Raw genomic sequence first — 25,066 nt, 5'->3', positions numbered from 1 at the left:
GTTAATTACGCTGCATCCCTATTGCATATTAGGATGGGAATTATCCAGAAGGGTATTGTGTTCATTCATAAATATACATCTTTATCAAAAAAAGCGTAATTATTTTTCATGTGTTATGCTCTCCAAACATTTAAATCTACAAACGTGGATGTATAGAGGGCCCAGTGAGTCCACTGGATACTCTTCATTAAGACGATTTAGCATTTCACAGTATTTGCATTCCAAGTAGAATCAAACACCTTTGCAGTTGGGGCACCTGCCCTGGTTAGAACTACACTCCAGAATTAGACTGCAAGTCTAATGTCACAAGATGCAGACATTGATTTATTTCAATGCGATACATGCAGTGTTAAAAACACTCCAAGTGATCTTGCACCTGAACAGAATCTCTGCCTAATGGTTTCACTTTACACAAGTTAGTTAATTAAAAGTAGAGTCAGGTGAGAAAAAGACTAAAACAAATTCCACATATTATAATGTCTTGAGAAATATGACTGCTAGTGGTTTTTAGTGATACTAAGATCAATCTTTATAGTTGTAGCCGAAGTTCACTTAAACATTATTGTATAGTTTTTTGAAAAAATTAAAATGCAGAAACCTCATTATTACCAAGCTCAAATTATACCATTAAAAGACAGTAAATAGGCTCAACTGAGTTGTCATAATTTTTTTCCCATCCACTAATGACACTTTATCAATATAAATCAGTCAGTTTTAGCTGCATAATTTTCACAAGTCTATCTGGCACTTTTATGATGTATGCCTTGTAGAAAGTTAATAAAAAAAGTTAAGATTTAATTACATTCCCTACAGTGTGGAAACAGGTCTTTCAGCCCAACAAGTCCACCTTGACCCCCCTATTAGAAACCCACCCAGACCCATTTCCCTCTGATTAATGCAACTAAAACTATGGGCAATATAGCATGACCAATTCACCTGGCCTGCACATCTTTGGATTGTGGGAGGAAACCGGAGCACCTAGAGGAAACTCACGCAGACAGGGAGAACGTGCAAACGCCACACAAACATTTGCCCGAGGCTTGAATTTAACCCGGGCCCCTGGTGCCGAGGCAGCAGTGCTAATCACTGAGTTACCATGCCGCCCTTAAAAAAAAAGCAACATTTTCTGTAAGCAACACAAGCGCCACCCAGATTCAGCAATCTTTTTTATCTCAAGACAATTAATAAACTTTTTAGTCTGTATGAAACCTTTAGATGTCTGAGTTGTGAAAGCATTTGGATGTATTAAACTTTGCAAGTGCTAACTCCACAGAATTACAAACCCCATTACCTAGGGCACCTTAAATTTTAAAAGTGCAAATGTACAGCAATGACTTAAAGCAACAAAAATATTAGACTCTCCTAAACAAGGGCTATGTTTCATGCGCATGACATAGAAGCACTCTACCTGCTGCCCAAAAGTCATGCAATCCACTGGAAAATTCAAGAACAGATCTATAATAAAAACAATTAAGGACAATAATGTAGAAAATACCTTTTCTGCTCCTTTAGGGGAGTGTAAATAATTAGAAGGTCACTCTGCCCTGATTCCTATTGTACAGTATTCACTTTTTGTATCAAATGATCTTCACCTGAACTAGAAATAGGTCAACACACAAGTTATTAAAATTCAATAACTCTGTTAATAATCTAATATTTATGATCCTGGTTACTAAGACAACAAGTGGGGGAATTTTTTTTTCCATTTATTCTCTCAAGATTAAACCAAAGAAAATCATCACAGTCCCAGAGGACCACAAGGCTACTCTTGTCAGAGAAAGATGACTGGTGGTGAGTTTAACTTTGAAAAGGTGGGACTTTCATGGCACTGTCAGTTGATATGGCAATCAAACCCATGCTATTGGCATCACTCTGCATCCAGCCAAATGAACTATCTAGCATGTAATTTCCTGTTTTGTCTCTTCTTCCCTCCCTCATAATGACAGTTATATTTTTGATCATTTCCAATCCATTGATATGTCCCCAGAACTAAAAGCACTTGTAAAATCAAAACTAGCACATTCATCATTTCTGCAGCTACCTTAAAAGAATCCTCGGATGTAACCTAGAATCAGGTGCCTGGGGATTTGTCAGATGTTAGTTCCTCATGCTGCTCCTATACATTTTGTCTGCTAATAACTAATTATATTAACTTAATTTCTTCACTCATTTTAGCCCCTCAGTTACCTATATTTCTGATATTTGCATCTTCTAATATGAAGCAGATGCCAAATATCCATTCAATGCATTGCTCCTTCCAATGATAATACCTCCCGTCTCTGCTTCTAAGGGACCGATGTTTACTTTAACCATTCTCCTTTCACATACTTGTAAATGTTCTTAATTTACTTTCACATTCCTGGCTATCTTACTGTCACAGTCTATTTGTTCCCAAGTTCCTGTGAATACCGACATTTCCTACTTCCTTACCACTCAAGATTAATTTCAAAAATAACAAAATGAATGAAATGGCATTTCCATGCAAAATTTGCTAAATTACACTCAGCTCCCTTTCTCACTTAAGTCACTGATATTGATTGCAAAGCTGAAACTGGAGTATCAATTCTTGTAGTATAATCTGCCAACCCAAAATATCCAGTTTATTCTCCATTTTCCAGTTTTCTGTTAACCAATACTCAAACCATGCTGATGTATCATCCCTGCAACCAAATGAGGTATAAATTTTGTGTAATAACCTTATCAAATGTTTTTCTTGCAGTGTACAATAAATTTGCTGGATCACGTCTTTAAAAGTGCTGCATGGTCACAGACACACGCACCTTAAAGAAGACATGGGTTGAGTGTAGCCTACAGCACTGTGCAATGTTGCTTTGCTGTACAACTAACAGAAAACATTACTCAATCTGCAAAACCTCAAATTTGTCAAGCAAGACCTTCTTTTCATAAATCCACATCACAGTCGAATCATATGATGTTCTCACTGTTTTGTTATCACACCTCTAACATTACATTTCAGCATTTTTCCTATTACTGATGTCAGGCTGACTGGCTTAAAGCTCCCAGTTTTCTTTCATCTACAATGCCACACTAGTATTGCATACCGTGCAGTACTATCAACAGTAAATAGGCAGATTACCTCATGCCTGAAAACATAAGCATAAGAAAGGCAAATGCCATGGTCAGGATGTTTGCCTCATCATCTATCAGTACTGACCAGGTGAATCATGCGACGCTGGAGGTTGCTGATAGCTTCACATATATAGGTTCTGTCAAATCTACACAAGCTTTGAAAAAGATGCATCTGCTATGTCAAAGCTGAGTAATAAAGTGCGAAGCATTGGTAACCTGGCCTTGCACCTCAAAGTGCAAATCTACCAAACCTGCATCCCTTTACTGTCATGAGACCTGGACAAGATGTGGTAAGCAGTAGAAAAGGTTGAATAGTTTCTACTTTCACTGTCTCAGATCTAAGTTTGGTAACAGTTGGCAGAACAAGAACAATACAGAGGTCCTGAAGTATAATAATTCATTATAATGCACATATTAATAAGTCAACATTTAGGTTTGGCTCAGTCGTTCATTGAATGGTTGACAACCTATCTCCAAAGACCTTTGAAATGATGAATTGGCTACACACCATGCACCAACAACTTTACTACTAAAACAGCAAGACGCGAAGATGCTAAATATTAATACAGTTAACTGAGAGCAGTTGCAAAAATTGAGACCTCTGGAAGCCAACTCATTGGAGTGGCCTTAAAAGAGGCAAGGAGAAATGGTAAGCTCAGCTGGCCACTGAGGGCTCAGGTAAGGCATTCCTGCAAATCCTGTTCCTTCTCAATCTATTGTCTTCCCCACAGCAAATGCAGTACAGCCTTCTTATAATCAGCCACACTAAGTAATGAATAACTCATTAATCAATCACTTGCTGACACAATAGAAGACTGCTAGGGCTGTTAGGTTAACTGGCCAATCGTGCCGCAGTTTAGCACTCCCTCCTTTCTTAAACCGCATGGTTACTTTTGCTACCATTCTGGAATATTCCTTCTGCACTAAATTCCTTCTGAATTTCAAAAGCAACGCATCCATTACCTCTGCCACTAACTCTTACAATACTAGGGTCTGGGCCATCACATCCATTTATTTGGCTATTTTTTCACTTTTAGTCCCATTAATTTCTCCAGCAATAATGTATACTGATACAAAACTATTAAATTCCTTAATTTCACTAGACTCTTGTTTCCACACAATTACAAGAACAATTATTTATGGTCTTCTATGGTGAAGCCAACTATGGAATTTTCCTCTATATTTTTGAAGTGAGGGAGGTAAGCATATTTAAAATGTTCATCCAAACAGGCAAGGTAACACACCTAATTGCCCATCAATCAACTTATTCAGAGTTGACAGGTATGGAAGAGTAAGTATTTCGCCCTACACTGGTAACCTGTCAGAAACTGCCAACCGGAGAAATCCAGGAGTGAGAATTTAATAATTTTGACCTTCTTGTTGTGGAGAGACAGGTATCAGAGGCATAGGTAGAGTGATTTTCCAATGCCGCCTCCTTGCCTTTGTTTAGATTGGACACAAACCATAAGGTCCTTAATTGCTAACAGGTCCTGATGAACTTTCTCAATCTGCACCTAATTGTTAAGGTGAAAGGGAGAAGATAAATTTCTCACCAAGGCCAATTCACTTTATTATTTTCCCTTCTTGTCACCTGTAAGAAGGGGAAAATTCTGTCCACAGTAATTGCCTGACCTTTTTTTCTTTAATTGCTGTCAAGACCATAACAGACATATCGCAGTGTGGTCGATGAACTCAAACTGTATTGCTTGCTTAGCCATCTTTAGCTTCTTTTAAAATGTCCTAATTTTAAATACAACCAGCAGCAAAGCTGTAGTTTAAACAAGATCAAAAGCTATTTAACAATTTTCAACAATAGTGTAATAAAATAAAACTGTGATAGTTATTACATACAGATATAAATGTTAACAGTAGATATGAGTAAAAGATATGTACTTAAACATTTACCATTATCTATTTACTTTTGTACGTTAAAATTTTGTTTTGTAATCTGTGTCAGCTGACTCAGCCTTCTAACCCTATGTAGTTGGATTTGTTTAAATTTAAGGCATGGTTCCATACTTAACTAAGTCAGTCATATGGTCGATCTAAAGTTCCATATTACTTTCATTCTTTCTTAGAGGTTTGTTTAATAAATGCTAATAATTAACACTCCCTCATTGTGTCTAAAATAGTCTGTTGCTAGTTCCTTCCTTGACATACTGATCTAGAAAATTATCATGAATGCATTGCATAAAATGTCCTATTTTTACATTACAAAGGAAAATCAATCCAAATGAGGCCACCCCTTCTCACAATTGGAATGGTTTCAGGACTAACTGCTACCTTAATGCTAGAAGGTTCCGACTGAAATAGAGATCACAGTCATAATGGTGTTAGGAAAGAGAAAAATCTTTGATTGCTAGAATATATCATTGCAAAGAAATAAACAATATATAAAGTTAACACAGAAGTCTTTTGAGATTTGAGGATTCTAATGTAAATCAAGGTACTGGAAAAAGCCAGTTCATTTTTGGGCCACATCTTTAATCGAAATTATTTTCTTAGTCCAATTACTGTATAGATAAAGGATAAAGAAATGTATACGATGTCACCCCTGACTGTTCAGGATGTTTGCCCAGTGCATACCTAAGCCAGTCAATCCAAGGTGATCCCAGATTCAATCCGCAGTCTATGCAGAGTTTTTAGATCGCAGCCAGGATTACGAAAAGGATGCTACAAATAGGCCTCAGCTCCAGCTTCTGATTACTGATCCTCCCTTGATCAGATAATCTGTTAACACCCATTCAATTTTCACACATGTCTACTGGTCACTTGGGTGAGGCACTGGAAGAACCACAACCCAGCAAGAAGTCAACTCCTTCAGGAGAAGAAAGGAGAAAAGTGACAGGAAAAAGAGAAAACAAATGTAAAAGGTTTCTGACTTTCCTGGTGCTGAACCAAAAAATCTTCACCGTAAATATCAGCCTTTGAAACTTTGTACCAGCAATTTTGACTGTAGCTTGGATTTGGAATGAAGGCACGATAACTTCTCAATCACACTCAAAATTGTTTATGTATTAAAACATGAATATAATCAAAAGCACTTTTAAAATACCCTTTTATAGAATTTCAGCAACATAAATTTAAATTTCTTCTTTTGAAAAAAATGATGATAAATCTTTGCAGTAAAAATGAATCTTGGGGCAGGGAGGTGAATCTCAGTACATATGGCCTGCCATATAGGACAAAAAGCATTCTAGAAGTCCAGTTATTTGCCAGATGTAATACAGAGGGAGCAGATTCAATTCTTATGCTGGTTCAAGCACAAATATTATGAACTTTGCCATATCTTAAGTCTTGAGGTGCCCCAGCCAAAAATTTTCAATCAAAATAAGCATGATTTATTAGAATTTCTTCTTTTGTAGAATATATGGTCTCATTTCACAATCCCTAATTTTTCCTCTATTCTCCCATTAACAACAACTTGTGATCATTAGACACTTAGTTAAACATCCAAAGACATTTCATGGAAGCATAAATCAGACAAAAGACTGACACTATGCCGAAAGAAGAAACATTAGGACAGACCAAAAGCTTAGGCAAGGAGCATCGTTTTAAAAGTAGAAAAATACTTTGGTTCCTCGGGTCTTAAAAGAAGTGGCTGCACAGTGGGGGCATATCAGTTATAATCATCCAAATGTCCTCTGGATTCTACAAAGGTTTCAGCAGATTAGAAAATGGCAAATGTAACACCACTATCAGAAAGGAAGGAAATAAAGCAGATACTATAGGCCAACTGGCCTATTGTCTGTCAAAGGAAAAAGGTTTCAATCTATTTTGAAATTAACGTTTTAAAAATTAGAATACAATTAGGGAGATGGCTTTGACTAATTGATAAAATTGTAGGAAGTAACTAGTATGGTAGATAATGGAAAACCAGTAAATGTAAACTATTTGGATTTCCAGAAAGTATCCAAAAAGGTATTGCACATAAGGTTATTATGCAAGACATGACCTCATTATATTTGGAGTAATATACTAACATGAAAAGAAGATTAGTTAGCTAACAGGAAGCAAAGAGGCGTAATAATCAGGTCATCTTAAATTGACAAACTTAACGAGTGGAAGATAGGTGAAGAGGCCAAAATGAGTTTGGAAGAGGATATAGATTAAGTAATAAGAGGGGGCAAAAATTTGGCAGATGGATTACAATATAGGAAGGGTGTGCTTAGTCACTTTGGCAGGAAGAACAGGGAAAAAAATAGGTATTTAAATGGAAAAAGACTGCAGATACTTAATGTGGAGGTATCTGGGTGTTTCAGCATATGAATCCCAAAATATTAACGTGCAAGTACAAGTGATCAGAAAGGCAAATGGCATGGTGGCTTTTGTTGCATTGGGAATGTCGTATAAAAGTAGGGTACGGTTATTACATCTGCTTCGCGACTTAATGAGACTGCATCTGAAGTACTTCATTTCCATATTCGAGGAAGAATACTGGAAGCAGTTCAGAAATGGTGTACTTGGGAAATTCCTGGGATGAAATGGCTGCTTTATGAGGCAAGGCTAAGCCAGTCAAGCCCATGATCATTGGGATTGCGAGATAACCTTGTTGAAACACTCAAGGCTCTAAGGGAACTTGACAGGGTGGATGCAAAGAGGATATTTCTCTTGGTATGGAACAAGGTTTAAAAATTTGTGGTTTACCACTTTAAAAGAGATGAGGAGAGTTTTTTCTCACAGGTTCATTGCCATGGAATTAAGGCCACAACCAGATCAGCCATGACCTTACCAAATGATAGAAAGACCCAATAGGCTGGACAACTTACTGCTCCCATTTCTTTTAGCATTAGATAGCAATTCCAGAACTTAGGACATAAACAACTGAGGTGTGGCTGCAAATGGTGGCAACAGGAAGTTGGTGATGCAAAGACCAGAATTTGAATAATGCAGAGTTAGGGGGCTAGAAGAGATTACAGAAATATGGAGGGGTAAAATTATGGATACATTTGAATACCAGGATGAGAATTGTGAAACTCAAGGCACTGGCGTCAGTTGCCAACTGATTACTATTTTCCAAGCATGATCCCTGGCATGAAAATCTGCAAACTGCCAGATTGCATTCAATTTCACGATCTGACTTGATCCGTCTTCAAATATTCACAAATTTTAAATTTCAGCTGATGTAGTGACCATGAATCCAACTCACACTTGTACCCTACAATCCTCAGCCCTCCAAAGAATGGGATAGCTGTCCATTTATATTATCAAGAAATTATTTCATAAACACTATTAGATCACCAAATGGAAATTAGCATGCTTGATTATGTTTCTGCTGGACCCTATTCTAATCAATTTCTACAGGGTTAAGCAGATATTAACATATCTCAGATGCGCATCCCAGTTGAATCCAATTTGCAAGATCAAATTGTACATCAGTCTTGCAATATTCAATGTGACTCTTTACAATCAAACAATTTAGTAAGGCATATCTCAAGCTATTTCTACACAAAAGGTTAACAAAACATCTTCATCTCTTAAGGGAAATTCCTCAGCAATATTTTTCACCTTCAAAGTATTGTTGGACAGAATACTTTGGTCTTAAATATCGTCTCTGCTCTTTAATTTTTTGAATAGTTTTTAAGTGGCATTAAATTTTTCCCATTATTAACAATATAAGACAAAAATACAAAAGAGACTTTGCTGGCATATACGGAATCACACGTAACTTACCCGGGGCTAGCCCAGCTGCTGATGGACTGCCCAAGGATGGATGAGAGAACAAGGCTGGTGAAAAGGCAGACATATTCGATTGGGACACAGAACTTAGTCGAGAGGTTGATCCTCCTTTAGGGATGAATTCATTTGCAGCTGGATTCGGTGTCTGCTGGTGAGATAATAATCTAGGCAATTACAGAGCTCATTAAACAGCATTTAACTTAAAATTTTACCTGGTATATGTTTACACCAAAACACTTAGAAACTGACAATTTATGAATAGATTAAAACAAAATGTAAAGTATTTTACTTACTTATGAAAGGGAACACACAGAATTCAAAGCATTGTCAACCAAGCCTATCTGCTTGATCAGGAAATTAATGATTAAGTTGAAAATTTCAGCTGATCAACAAGATTAGATTTGTAAAGGAAAGGTCATGCCCTTTGAAATGATTGCCCCAAAACAGATTGAATTTTTTGAAAATGTGAATAAGTGGACCAAGGACAGGGGAATGTTTATGAACTTCTAGAAGGCATTGGACTAAGTAGCATGAAGGGTGTTAAAGTTCAAATTCGCAGAATTGAACACAAGTAATCAATCTGGTTAGGAAATTGTCTTTGTAGTAGGAAAAAGAAAGTAGAGACTTTGGGTTGAAACTATAATTGGTAAATGTGATCAGTGCCTCAAAGGTCTATGTTTAGGCTGAACTATTCACTACATTTATTAATGATTGTGATCATGGAATAGAAAGCCATTGATCCAAATCTGTAAATGACAAATATAGGGGCTACACTGTAAACAGAGGAGGTGGAAGCATAAAATTACAAAAAGATACTATATCGATACATCAAGTTAATGGGAAAAACAAAGGCAAATGAATTTTAAATATAGGAAAATGAAAAGATTTCTAAAATCAAACTAAGATGTATTGAATAGGATACTTCCTAAATGATGTAAGCCAAGAAACAATGTAAACGCATAACGGCATGGGTCCAAGTACATAGATGTTTAACATGTCTTGAAAAGATGTAGAAAATGTTATTAAAGACTAATAGAACTTTTATATCTGGAAAAGTCAGTTTCAGCTCTACAAAGCCCTGTCTGGCTCACATATGGGATAGTATGAGCAATCTCGGCAGCATATCTCAGGAAGAAAACGTAGGCTTCATAGAGAGAGTGCAGCATATATTTGCCAGAATTATAACAGGACACAAAAAGATTAAATTATTAGAAGATATTATACAAACTAGGTAATGTGTTTACGGACATTACAAAATCAAAATCTAATTTGATTAAAGATACTAAGGAGAAAAGGTGATCTCTCTTCAATCATAATTGCAATCTGCTCCCATGGTCATCCCACCCAAATGGATCTCATACCTACCTCTACTTCCCTGGATAAAAACTGAAAGATATTGCATGCTCTTCAAAGCTATCATCACTCTTCATGGCTAAGTGGCTAGCACCACTGCCTCACAGCGCCAGGGACCTGGGTTCAATTCCAACCTCCAGCGACTATCTGTGTGGAGTTTGCACATTCTCCCCACGTCTGCGTAGGTTTTGTCCGGGTGCTCCGATCTCCTCCCACAATCCAAAATGTGCATGTTAGGTGAATTGGCCATGCTAAATTGCCCATAGTGTTCAGGGCTATGTCGGTTAGGTGCATTAGTCAAGGATCAGGGAATAGGTTTCGGTGGGATACTCTTTGGAGGGTCAGTGTAGACTTGTTGAGACTGTTTCTACACTGTAGGGATTCTATGATATTATCCAGTCATATATATATTACTGTTCTGTCAAATTCACGAGGTCAGCACCCTAGAACTCCCTGCCTAACAACAATGTGCGTCTACATACAGTACATGGACTGCAACAATTCAAGAAGGCAGCTCACAACCACCTTCTCAAGGGCGAGTAGGAACAATCAATAAATGCTGGCCAGCCAGCCAATAACACCAACCTCTCTCACTCGATTTTTTAAGATAGCTCACATTATCCCATGTGTGGTCGAAATGGGGGTTTATATAGTTGATGCATGACTTCTGTAGTCGTGTGTTCCAGTACATCAAAGTATATGTATGATTAGCGTTTTCAATTTTTTTATCAGCTGATGCAGTTTTTAAAAACTATATACATGTACTTCCCCTATGTCTTCATAGCAAGACAAAGTTGCAAAGTTGAAACATTCAAAGTTACCCACCGCAGTAATAAAACTTCAGCACTAAGTCATTAAGATATTAAAATACTCTGAACACAGTCACATTGGTGCAATCATACATAGAACTGTTTCTTGTGCTTTCCATTAAAATTAAATTTACTCAAAATATAAATACTGAAATTACTAAAGGAATTCAACATTGTTTACACCAAGACTAGAAAATGTTCAAGGATGATTAAATGTAACAAATGATGTTATCGGCTCAAAATAAAAATGCCTGGACATTCCCTTTTAGCAATCAGGAAAGAAAGATTGTGAAATTATGACCAGAGCCTTTATACACATTCAACTTTTATTTTTTAGTCATTAAATTAATCAACTATGAATTTTTTTCTACTTCTTGCAAAATTCTCTTCTTGAAAAAATAAAATATCCTTCAGGATCCAATGTAATCAATCACGCATTTAGGTAATATAAAAGAATTTAAAAATCAAAGCATTGGAAGGTGTAGCTAAATGTCTTTCTTTTTCCCCAAATCAGACTCAAAGATCAACTACTTATTTATATACCCACTTGACAGCTGTATTGGCAATGTCAATTCCAATTCTGTAAAAGCACATATGTCAATGGCATTTGTAATGTAAAACATTATCACCTGAATAACAAAGTATAAAAATTGCAAAAATCAAACTCCCTCCTATGATTCAACTATTTTCGCTCATAAAAAAAAAATCAGCCATTGGGAATATTTTTCCAGTATTGCTGATGTCAAGCACTGCTGAGTGTTCAACAGCAAACATCAGAAGTGAAGTGAAACAATTTCTACTACATGAGTGTCAAATATACAATGCCCCAATCAGTTTTTTCTCACTCACAGACTTCATTGTTGCTTTTTCATGACTATGACAGACAAATATTCATTTTCATCAACACTATCTTTCAATACTAAATTTTATTAGTTGCTGTGCTGGAATTTGGACCTATGTTCCCAGATTATCAGTGTGGGTCTTTGGATTAAATGTCCAGCAATATTACCACACTGCCATCATCTCTCCCAAGAGCATAACTGAAAAAGGTAAAAACAAGGACTGCAGATGCTGGAAACCAGATTCTAGATTAGAGTGGTGCTGGAAAATTCCTGATGAAGGGCTTTTGCCCAAAACGTCAATTTTCCTGCTCCTCGAATGCTGCATGAACTGCTGTGCTTTTCTAATCTATAACTGGAAAAGCCAAATATGAAAACTATCACCAAAAACAACAAATGTTGGAAATCACAGCAGGTCAGACATCATCCATGGAGAGCAGCTAATGGTTCAAGTCTAGATGACTTTTCATCAGCTCTGAAGAGTCATTTAGACTCGAAACATTAGCTTGATCTCTCTCCATTGATGCTGTCTGATCTGTTGTGATCTCCAGTACTTGTTATTTTCAGTACAGATTCCAATTTGTTTCATAGCAATTTGTTCCTATGAAAATTATCAACTGGAAGCAGCTGAAATCTTTAAGCTTACATAAAGAGTACAAGACAAAAGTAATAAATGTAAGTAATTACCTTAATAAATTTTAGGAGCATTAATATTTTGCTGTGATTTGAAGCAAAGGCATAGAACTTAGAACAGTACAGCACGGAACAGGCCCTTCAGCCCACGATGTTGTGCTGACCATTGATCCTCATGTATGTTCCCTCAAATTTCTGTGACCATATGCATGTCCAACAGTCTCTTAAATGTCCCCAATGACCTTGCTTCCACAACTGCTGCTGGCAACGCATTCCATGCTCTCTCAACTCTGTGTAAAGAACCCCCCTCTGACATCCCCTCTATACTTTCCTCCAACCAGCTTAAAACTATGACCCCTCGAGTTAGCCAATTCTGCCCTGGGAAATAGTCTCTGGCTATCGACTCTATCTATGCCTCTCATTATCTTGTATACCTCAATTAGGTCCCCGCTCCTCCTCCTTTTCTCCAATGAAAAAAGTCCGAGCTCAGTCGACCTCTCTTCATAAGATAAGCCCTCCAGTCCAGGTAGCATCCTGGTAAACCTCTTCTGAGCCCTCTCCAAAGCATCCACACCTTTCCTATAATAGGGCGACCAGAACTGGACGCACTATTCGAAGTGTGGTCTAACCAAAGTTTTATAGAGCTGCAACAAGATCTCATGACTCTTAAACTCAATCCCTTTGTTAATGAAAGCCAAAACACCATATGCTTTCTTATCAACCCTGTCCACTTGTGTGGCCATTTTAAGGGTTCTATGTACCTGCACACCAAGATCCCTCTGTTCCTCCACACTGCCAAGGATCCTATCCTTAATCCTGTACTAAGCTTTCAAATTCGACGTTCCAAAATGCATCACCTCACATTTATCCAGGTTGAACTCCATCTGCCAGCTCGCAGCCCATCTCTGCATCCCGTCAATGTCCCGCTGCACCCTACAACAGCCCTCTATACGGTCAAAGACATCTCCAACCTTTGTGTCATCTGCAAACTTGCTGACCCATCTTTCAATCCCCTCATCCAAGTCATTAATAAAAATTACAAACAGTAGAGGCCCAAGGGAGAGCGCCCTGGCTTCCAGACAGAATATTTTCATTCTACTACCACTCACTGCCTTCTGTTGGCCAGCCAATTCTGTATCCAGACAGCCAAGTTCCGCTGTATCCCATTCCTCCTGACCTTCTGAATGGCCTACCATGGGGAACCTTATCAAATGCCTTGCTGAAGTCCAAATACACCACATCAACAGCTCGACCCTCATCAACTTTTCTAGTCACATCCTCAAAGAACTCGATAAGATTTGTGAGGCATGACCTGCCCCTCACAAAGCCATGCTGACTGCATTTAATCAAGCCATGCACTTCTAGATGGTCATAAATCCTATCCCTCAGAAGCCTTTCTAACACCTTGCAGATGACAGACGGGAGACGGGAGACTGACTGGTCTGCAATTGCTGGGGATTTCCCTATTTCCTTTCTTGAAGAGAGGAATTACATTTGTCTCTCTCCAGTCCTCAGGTACGACTCCAGTGGAGAGCGAGGATGCAAAGATCTTCGCATGTGGCGAAGCAATTGCATTTCTCGTTTCCCAAAGCAGCCGAGGACAAATCTGGTCCAGGCCTGGCGACTTGTCAATCTTAATGTTTGACAAAATTTTCAGCACATCAGCTTCCTCTATCTCTATCCATTCCAGCATGCACACCTGCTCTTCAAAAGTTTCATTCACTACAAAGTTCATTTCTTTTTTAAAGACAGAAGCAAAAACCTCATTTAGGGCTTCCCCTACCTCCTCAGACTCCACACACAAGTTCCCTATGCTATCCCTGATTGGTTAAAAGAAAGATTAGGGCCGTTGTCTTATTCCTCACATAAGTGTAAAATGACATCGTGTTCTCCAGAAGCCATTCTGCCAAGCCTTTCTCGTGCCCCCTCCTGGCTCTCCTCAGACCATTTTTGAGCTCCTTTCTCGCCTGCCTGTAATCCTCGAGAGCTGAGTTTGACCGTAGCTTCCTCCGCCTTATGTAAGCTACCTTCTTCCTTTTGACGAGAAGCTCCACCACTCTCATCATCCAAGGTTCCTTTATCTTACCCATTCTTGCCTGTCTCAGAGGGACATATTTATTCATCACTCGCAACAACTGTTCCTTAAAATGCCTCCACATGTCTATAGTGCCTTTACCATGGAACAACTGCTCCCAGTCCATGCTTCCTAACTCATGTCTAATGGCATCATAGTTTCCTCTTCCCCAATTAAATATCTTCCCATTTTGCCTAATCCTCTCGTTCTCCATAGCTATGTAGAATGTGAGGCAGTTGTGGTCACTATCACCAAAATGCTCTCCCACCACAAGATGTGATACTTTCCCCGGCTCGTTTCTGAGCACCAAGTCTAGAATAGCCTCTCCCCTCGTCGACCTGCCAACGTACTGAGTTAGGAAACCCTCCTGAACACACCTTACAAAAACAGCTCCATTCAAATCTTCTGCTCGAAGGAGGTCCAATCAATATTGGGAAAGTTAAAGTCACCCATTACAACAACCCTACTACGTCCACACTTTTCAAAAATCTGCCAACCAATGCTTTCTTCAATCTCCCTGCTGCTATTGCTATCTTTTTAAATGCTCTAAACCCTGGAACATCCAGCAACCATTCCTGCCCCTGAGAAACCCATGTCTCTCTTATGGCCACAACATCATAGCACCAGGTACTGATCCATGCTCTAAGTTCATCACTTTTACTCCCGATACTCCTTGCGTTAAGGAGAAAGTGAGGACTGCAGATGCTGGAGATCAAAGCTGAAAATGTATTGCTGGAAAAGCGCAACAGGTCAGGCAGCATCCAAGGAGCTGGAGAATCGACGTTTCAGGCATGAGCCCTTCTTCAGGAATCTTGAAGGGCTCATGCCTGAAACGTCGATTCTCCTGCTCCTTGGATACTCCTTGCGTTAAAGCAAACACATTTTAACAGATCCCTTGGTTCTTTCCCAGAAAGATCCTTCCCACTAGCTGGTCTGCCTCTTGCTATTGCCTCATCTGCATCAACTCTCACCTCCGGTATACAGCTCAGATTCCCACCCCCCTGCCATACTAGTTGAAACCCCCTCGAACTACTCAAGCAAACCTTCCACCCAGGACCTTCCAGTTCAGATGCAACCCGTCCATCTTGTACAGGTCCCACCTTCTCCAGAAGGCATCCCGATTATCTACATATCTGAAGCCCTCCCTCCTACACCAGCTGCGTAGCCACGTGTTAAGCTGCGCCCGCTCCCTGTTCCTCGTCATCTCGTGGCACCAGTAGTAAACTAGAGAACACTACTCTGTTCGTCCTGCTTTGCAGCTTCCATCCTAACTCCCTAAATCACTTTTTATATCCTCAATCCTTTTTCTGGCTATATCATTAGTGCCAATATGTAACACGATTTCTGGCTGTTCGCCCTCCCCTTTTAGAACCTTATACATCCGATTGGAGACTGTCCCAGACCCTGGCACCAGGGAGGCAACATACCTTCCAGGAATTCCAGTCCTGACCACGCAATCTCCTGTCGATTCCCCTAATTATCGAATCCCCCAGCACGAGTAGTTTTCTATTCTGCCCCCTTCCCTTCTTTGTCACAGTGTCAGGCTCAGTGCAAGAGAACTGACTACTAAGGCTTTCCTCTAGTAGATCATCTCCCCCCTCACCCCCAGCAGTATCCAAAACGGTATACTTATTGCTGAGGGCAATGTCCACAGGGGATCTCTGCACTGTCTGTCTGCCCCCTTTCCTCCCCCTAACTGTAACCCAGCTATCCTTGTCCTGAGCCTTAGGAGTGACCAACTCTCGGTAACTCCTCTCAATTATTCCCTCAGCCTCCCGAATGATCTGTAGTTCATCCAGCTCCAATGAGACTACAATTGTTTTAAGGAGTCTGCACGCTGTGGTGCTTGATCATACAGCATTGTATATTTCCTATCTACAGTAGTGAGCTGCAAACTGTAATTTTGTGGATATTTCAATGCAAAATACATTGCACCAATATGCTTGACAGTACCCATCATCCAGAGCTGAACTGAAGATCAAATACTGGATGTTTAATAAAAAGGAATTAACAGCTGCCCTTAAGAATCTTGAAGAAGGGCTCATGCCCGAAACGTCGATTCTCCTGCTCCTTGGATACTCCTTGCGTTAAAGCAAACACATTTTAACTGATCCCTTGGTTCTTTCCCAGAAAGATCCTTCCCACTAGCTGGTCTGCCTCTTGCTATTGCCTCATCTGCATCAACTCTCACCTCCGGTATACAGCTCAGATTCCCACCCCCCTGCCATACTAGTTGAAACCCTCTCGAACGACTGAAGCAAACCTTCCACCCAGGACATTGGTCCCCTTCCAGTTCAGATGCAACCCATCTTCACAAAAGTGAGTCTGAATATTTTCTTAACAGTGAGAAACCAGGAACAAAACTCACGTGGATTTGCCTTTGTATTTGGAGTGAACAAGAGGACATTTCCTAGAGTTCTCTGGGTACTACCCAGTAGGATTGCCAGGCTCTGATTTTCATTTCTAATCTGTGCTAGGAAGTCATTTGAGTGAGATGCATGTATCAAACTTCAAAGTACTGAGAAGGTTTCCAACAGAGTAACATGCTAACAGACGATATTAAGAAAAATGAGTTTGAAGTAAGGAAATTATTTTAGGCCAGAGTGTTACGCACCAGGCAGTAGCAAAGAATGAAGTTAACTTTTGAAATTCAAAATGAAAATAGAATTGAAGCTGTGTCAGAAATAGCATAGCACCGGAAAGAAGCTAATTCAGGATCACTGGAAGAATAATAAGGAATTATCTACAGTTCCAGTAGGTGAGATGAAATTTTAAGTACTTCAAGCCCAAAGTATTAATAAGAAAAAGTATGTCTCCCCTGGAAATGAGCTGGAAGTACAGCACAAGATGCTGTTACAGTTTGAAAAACATTTCTAAGTTCCAGTAGGTGTACTTTTCCAATACAAAACTGTTGTTTATACTCTATTTATATGATGCTTGAGTTATTTCTACTGTGTTTAAAACTCTTTGAATCTGTGTTATAAGGAATGGTGTGTGTTTTTTTTTAAATCTTCATTTTTTTGATAACAAACTTATGTTTTGTTTTATTGTTACAAAGATTGCAATATTGTGTGCTTATGTTTTAGTAAGATATCACTTCAGCAACAAAACTAAAAAAATCTACACAGCCAGGTTCCCGTCAGGGATCTGACTCGTCCATTAGCAACATCAACTGGACATTACTCAAGATCTTGTGGCCCCAACTGTTATTAAGACAGAAAACTGTTTTAACCAGCATCTTATGAACTGGCAACCCGATAAACTCCCCTCAGCTAAAAATATATACCTGAAATAACGGAAATTTACTCTATCTTTGCAATGTCCGAGTAGTCTGTTGAGGTTGAGAGTGAGAAGGCTGTCATTGGACAAAGATACCACTGCTAGCTCATTTAAGCTCCCACCTTCACACTCACCAAGTTGAGAAATCCTCAAATCAACTGAACAATGAGAGGTTGACAATGCAACACTCCTGCTTTCCAAAGTCTCACTCGTTCACAGTCACATCTTTCTGTCCCTAACCAAATCATAAGAGACTCTGCTAATTGGTGTGACTGCCTCCTGGTACAAAGCATTCCCATGTACTGATTTGTCACAGACTTTGTACCTCAACCTCCAGCTAAATTACTGAGCTGAAGCTCATCGATTCGCTAACACTCATTGCAGACATTGCCTCTTTTAGAGTACTGTGCTGTTCTAGTTGCCCTGTTATAGGAAAGATACTTACCAAGGTGTTGCCAGGATTACAGAACTGACTTATAAGGAGGGACTGGATAGGCTCAGACTTTTTTCACTGAAGCGTAGAAGGCTAAGGGATAACTTTAGAGAGATTTATAAAATCATGAGGGGTATAGCAGATGTCTTTTCCTTTGGGTGTGGGATTTCAAAACTAGGGAGCATATTTTTAGGGTGAGAGGAGAAAGATTTAGAAAAGGCATGAGTGGAATTCGTTTTTTTTAAAACAGAGTGCAGTTCACGTGTGGAATGAACTTTCAGAGGAAGTGATGGATGCAGGTATAGTTATAACATTTAAAAGGCATTTATAGACAAGCACATGACTAAATGTTTGGAGGAATAGGAACCAAGTGCAGACAGGTGGAACAAGTTTAGCTTGGGATTACATTGGCATGGACTGGTTGGATCGAAGGGTCTGTTTCCATGATGTATGACAAGGTTGGCCATAAAATATAAAGTCTCCTGAGTGCAATGCTGCAGCTTTGACACCTGTCTTGCCAACTTTATGAATTTTAATTAATTACTCATCTATATTATTCATTTATTTATGCTGATTTTTACATGTTTCATTAACTTTACCAATAATTTGTACATTATTTTAAACCTGAAGAATAGAATAAACTTTAACCACTCACCAAATACTCAAATAGTTGGCTTCTTTCCCTATATTAGAGCAAGAACCAATTCATAAAGGGCAAGAATAGTAGAAAAGCAATAGAAAACAAACATTCTTCCATCTCTTTACCAAACACCACCATTCACCAAACTCTTACGCTTGCACTCTGTTTTTCAGCACAGCTAAGAAAAATTTGTGTTTATATTCAACCAAATTGGGGCCAAAGAATAATATCCAACCTGCCTGGTAATTAGCTACACAGCTCTCATGGTAGTGTGTTTATCCTGTCGAAGCTGCAAGAAATAGATTCTTTTTTAATTGAAACAATACTTTGCAGTCACTACTAATTACAGACTAGGTTAAATTTTAAGAACAAACATAATTTAAACTCCCCTTTTCACCTAACCCTCAGGTTTGTACTGTTTCCTCAGTTGCACTTATTTATATCGTAAAATTAAGATATGGTAAAGGAAATAACAAGTTTTTTATTTAAAATATTCCAGAGGCGTTGTATGTTGCTTGAAAGGTCAGTACTTATTGTACAAGTTGGCCTCTTGAAACCCTCCAGCCATTGTGGCAGATGAAGAACAACCATAGTGCTGCTAGGGAGGAGTTCTAGGGTTTTGATTCCACGACAGTAAAGAAACAGCAATCTAGTTCCAGTCCGGATTACAATGTTGCTTGGAGGGAAACATGCAATTGCTGTTATTCTTGCGCATCTGCTGTCCCTCTTCTAAATGGTAGCAGTTCTGGATTTGTAAAATGGTGCAGACTGTCTTATAGGCAGTACACAGCCAACACCTTAAGTATTCACTCACTCCACCACTGGGAGAGAAGTCAGTAGGGTCCTAATTAAAGAAGGTGCCTGGTTTTGGTTGATATGGAGCTTCCTGAGTGCTGTTAATGTGGACTCAACCAAGCAAGTGGAAAATCTGAAGGAAAGTTACTCACAATAGAACTGTCAGCCTGTGACCGACCTATTCTTATTTCCACAGTGTTCACATGGTCAGTTCTATAAAAGTTCAGATAAATAGTACCCCGCAGGATACTGAAGTGGCAGTTCAGCAATGATGATGCCATTTAACATCAAGGAGAGATCATATTATTTTGTTGGATATCAGCATTGCTAAGAACTTGTGCAATGCAAATATTACTTGTTAGTTTTCAGCCAGAACTAAACGTTATGTAGATTCCACTGCATTCAGACACAAACTGCTTCAGAATCTAAGGAACTGGAAATGGTATTGAACACTGTACAATCAATGGACATCTCGATTTCTGACATTATTTTGGAGGGAAGATCATTGATGTTGTAGCTAAGATGCTTAGCTAAGGACACTACCTACAGGTGCTCCTGTAGCAAAGATTCGTGGAGGCAAATCATTCTTTTCGCTTTTAGGTAAAATGCCAACCGATGGAATCTCTGCTCCCCTGTTTCCCATTGACCTCAATTTTGCTAGGACTCCTTAATGCCATACTCAAATAAATACTGCCTTGATGTTGACACCAGTCTCTCTAAGGTCACCTCTGGAATTCAGCTTTTTTTGTCTATGCTTGGAAAGTGACTGCATTTTGTCGGGGTAATTCATCAGTGAAGTCTTAAGACAATATGACCATACTATTGAAAACTTATTCCTGTATTTTTCCCTTCAACTGAAATACTTTGTTTAGTAAGTACATTATCCCTCAGATAAGGGCAGGAAGCTTCAATTTACTCTGCTAATTCATATTCTAGTGTAAAGTCTTGGTTGGAGTGGAAATAAAGTAAGGATGATAGAAATATAGATACATAGGACAGATCAAGCAGAAAATAAAACAAGGAAGGATTCCTTAGTGTTGCAGATTTTGATCCTAGAGGGGAACTTAAACCCCCAACTTTCTAACAGAGGCAAAACTGCTACCAACTGAGTTTACACTGAGAAAACAAATGCTCATTCATATTAAAAGAAAATAAAGACATTTAAAGTGATCATTACAAGTTATTTTCCAAGTTAGTTGGGCAAAAATGAAAAGCTTACAACTAAACTAATTTGACCAGTCATTCACATTTGGTAAACTAACCTAGTTCCCAGAATTCAAAAATTGAGAAAACCTAATTCTTCCAAAATTTCAAGACTGATGGCTGTTGTAAATTATGCAAGTTTTTAAGAGATGAAAAACTTTTTGGCTTGCACCACACAAGAATTATCAGAACATATATTATCAGTACCTATAAGAATATATGCATCAGTGACAGCTATGTGCATTGATTTCATAAAGAATAATGGAAGAGTTTTTAAAGCAGTAGAGTAAACTGATCAATTAACTGATCAGATAGCATCACATTCAAAAAGTTAAGCTACAACAACTATCTCAATGCCAAGATCATTTTTTTAAACCACATTAAGTAGCTTCATTCACATTTAATTGTTTTCGTTTCAATGAAGGTGTATAACAAAGCATTAGGGATGTCCACATTCTAATAGGAACAGTTAAGCAAAAGCACTTAAAGTTCAAGAAATAATGATCATTGCTGAGAAATATATTCAAGAGAGAAATTACTAGTAAATTTTTTAGAAGTACCACTGCAAAGAATATAAAGATTACCAGGCCCAAACAGAACAAAAACCTACTAAAAAGATATCAGATGGCACAAAACTTTCATTTGACATCCCAGCTCAGAATAATGCATTTTTTGGTGGCATGGCTTACAGTATTTGAACTGGATTCCTGATTTTCTCTGTTTTAGAATTTTATTCAGTTTTTAACCTTAGCAAGTTTTGAGAAGATTTATAGCTCAGGTTGAGGTTCTGGATGTAGGTTTGCCCCCTGCGCTGGAAGGTTTGCTTTCAGACATTGTGTCACCATACTGGTAACATCTTTAGTGAGTTTCCAAATGAAGCACTAGTGGTGTAACACGCTTTCTATTTATGTGTTTTGAGTTACAAATATATGTCCTCAAGAAAACAACAAGCTGCCATTCCTAGATGTCGCAGTAGAACGAACAGCCAATGGGGAACTTCAAACCAGCGCCTACAGAAAACCACCACCATAAAGGACCAAATATTGAACTACAAAAGCAATCGTTCCAACATTCACAAATAAAGCTGCATTAGATCATTATCTCATGAGCCACCAAACACTACAGCACAGAGGAACTATGCAGAGTAGAGGTAAATCACCTATACAGTGCATTCAAAAGGAACAGGTACCCAATGAACACAGTCCGCCAATTTCTGAACAAACATCCAGAAACCCTACCCACTCTTCCCCTACATCAAAGACATCTCAGAAATGACAGCCAGACCACTCAGACTCCTTGGCATCATGGTAGCCCACAAACCCACCAACACACTAAAAACAGCAGCTAAAGAACTTGAAAGATACTATACAGGTAACAAGCAAAATTAATGGTCATCTACCAAGTACCTTGCAAGAACTGTAACAAATATTAAATTGGATACACAGGCAGAAAACTAGCCACCAGGGTACATGAACATCAACCAACCACAAAACGTCATGACCCACTCTCACTAGTATCCTTACACACAGATGAAGAAGGACACCACTTCAACCGGGACAATACATCCATCCTAGGACAAACCAAACTGAGACATGCACGAGAATTCCTCGAAGCATGGCATTCCAATCGGAACTCTATCAACAAACACATTGGCTTGGATCCTGTTTACTACCCCCTGAGAAAAAGAACATGGCATTACCAAACCAAGAAACCTCAAAAATATAAATAGAAAGCGGGTTACACCACCAGTGCTTCATTCAGACGCTCACTGAAGAGGCTACCTTGTATGGTGATGCAATGTCTGAAAACAAACCTTCCAGATCAGCAAGTAAACCTACATTCAGTTTTAACCTTCTATCGTCTGTCCACCAAAATAAATAACCAGTTAACAACTAATTTGAGCTATGTAATGTTGTTTATAAATATAAGAGACACAAATGTCAACGGACTTCATCTCTCAGTTTTCATAATTTTCCTCTCCCTCTATGGTTAAGGCAGGAGAATGGATAAGTATCTTTTGAGATGGTTGAGGAATAGATATACAAAGAAACAAAAATAATTAAGTTACTTTCCAGTTAAAAATGTGGTCAAACTACCTACCTTTCTTCGTTGAGAAATGCTGAGGCCAGAGAAATCACTGAACAATGAGGCAGGTAAATTTAGTTGATCTGCAAAATAAGTTTAAATCTTCAGTTACAAACCAATTAGTATTCCCTACATCTACTCAATCATATTGAGCCAGAATTTGCTGCAAGGCTGATAATGCGCCCAATGGTATTCATCATTGTGTGAAAAATGGTGCAGCAATTTCTGGTGAGTAGCAGACACAGTTCAACGTGAATATCCAAAAAAATCCAGAGTTAAGTTTTTCTATTGCTACATTTGCAAAAACCATAAAACTGACTGCCTTAATTACATAAGTACACTACATGATGTGAACATATGAATTGAAAGCAGAAAAAGACCATTCAGTGCCTCAAACCCCATCATCATTCAATAAAATCATGACTGGGCTGCTTGTGTTTTTAATTCTGCATTCCAATCTGTCCCCAACAAGTTTTGCTTGTGACCATGACTCCACTGCTGTCTTAGGAAGACAGTTCCAAAGTTACACAAGCCGTGCACACGAAAAAACTCATCAGGGAAACAATTAATTTTAGAAGTGTTCTTAATCTCCAAAGTTCAGGACTCACCCACAAGGAAGATGCAACTTTTACATGTGTACTTCATCAAGACTGTTCAGGATATTTTACCTTCATTCAAGTACCCCTCATTCTTCTAAACTCCAGTCGGAAAAAAACCCCAGAAATTCCAGTACGTCACGTGAACACAAGTATTCTTTGACAACATACTTCATCGCTGCCAATCAACCATTCTAGTACTAAGGTTGAACTACAACAAAGGTTGAGTGTAACAACTATAACAGAACAATGAGCATTTTTATCAGTTCATACCAATTTCAATAAGTATGAAATCTTTTGGATATCGAATAAAATTAGGGAAGTAATTATGTGGCTAAGGGAAACACGTGTATGGGAAAGAGGAATTCCATTTCATGGGACGTTAACATCTGTTTCAGAACAGAGGAGATCTGTACTGATGGGACGGTCTCCCCCTGGACCAATCTGGAACCTGTATTCTAGCAAAAAGGGAAATAGGGTGGTCACCAAGCCTTTAAACCAGGGAGTCTGGGGAAGGGAAGAGGGAAAATGACAGGAAATATGGTGGTAAATAAAAAGAAAGGCAGCAGATTAGCGTGTGTGCAGGAGGGTTTAACCACAGACTACAAAAGATGTAAAAAGGAAGGATAACTCAGGAGATATTATTCTTAGAGATGTTGGAATTCATAAAGAGAATACAAAAACTAGCATAAGGGCACTTTACATGAATGTTCATAGCATTTGTAACAAGTTAATGACACAAATCATCACAAATGAATATGATTTAGTAGCCATTGAGACGACATGGCTGCAGGATGGTCATGACAGGGAGGTGGTATAGCTCTTGATATTTAAGGATAACATCAGGGCGGTGGTGAGTGATGATATAGGCTCTATGGAGAATAAGGCTGAATCCATTTGGGTGGAAATTAGAAATTCTAAGAAGAAAAAGTCACTGATAGGTGTAGTCCAAGAAAATAAGGGAGGCTTTCAAATTGAAAAAGACGACATACAAAGTCGTAAAGATCAGCTGGAAACTAGAAGATTGGGAAAGCTTTAAAGATCAACAGAAAGCCGCAAAAAGAGTCAAAGTTAGATTATGAGAAAAAGTTAGCTCAGAGCATAAAATACATAAAACAAAAAAAAGTGACTAAAGTAAATATTGGCTCTTTAGAGAATGAGAAGGGTATTTAGTAATGGGTTATGAGGAAATGGCTGAGGGATTGAAAAGTTTTTTTTGTTGGTCTTCACAGTGAAGGACATGAATAACATGCCAGCAATTGACAAATAACGAAGGTAGGCGAGGACCTGGAAACAATCATTGTCAAGGAAGAGGTAGTGTTGGGCAAGCTAATGGACCCAAGGGTAGACTGGTCTCCTGGCCCTGATGGAATGCATCCCAACGTGATAAAAGAGATGGTAGGAGAAATAGTAAATGCAGTTGCGGTAATTTTTCCAAAATTCACTGGACTCTGAGGCAGTTCCAGCAGACTGGAATACAGCAAATGTAATGGCACTGTTTAAAAAGGGAAGTTGACAAAAGTTAGGGGATTATAGACCAGTTAGCTTAACTTCTGTG

The 25,066-nt window shown here is 38.7% G+C and overlaps 1 protein-coding gene across 2 annotated transcripts in view; it reads right to left on the bottom strand.

The window, feature by feature from the left end:
- The window catches only part of pan3 (poly(A) specific ribonuclease subunit PAN3), a 172,783-nt gene that overhangs the window by 95,496 nt on the left and 52,221 nt on the right, over nucleotides 1-25,066 (bottom strand). Inside the window, exons 4-5 of one of the 2 annotated variants that reach the window (XM_060826115.1) lie at nucleotides 22,928-22,995; nucleotides 8,764-8,917 (exon numbers count right to left, since the gene is read on the bottom strand). In XM_060826115.1, the coding sequence (XP_060682098.1) occupies nucleotides 8,764-8,917; nucleotides 22,928-22,995 (222 nt within the window). The remainder of the gene's footprint in view (nucleotides 1-8,763; nucleotides 8,918-22,927; nucleotides 22,996-25,066) is intronic. The other variant, XM_060826117.1, reaches the window with a different exon arrangement.

Source organism: Hemiscyllium ocellatum, chromosome 6 (assembly GCF_020745735.1).
Source record: "Hemiscyllium ocellatum isolate sHemOce1 chromosome 6, sHemOce1.pat.X.cur, whole genome shotgun sequence".
Classification (NCBI taxonomy): domain Eukaryota; kingdom Metazoa; phylum Chordata; class Chondrichthyes; order Orectolobiformes; family Hemiscylliidae; genus Hemiscyllium; species Hemiscyllium ocellatum.
The sequence above is the reverse complement of the archived record's forward strand: the minus strand, read 5'-3'. Positions and strand labels throughout refer to the sequence as shown.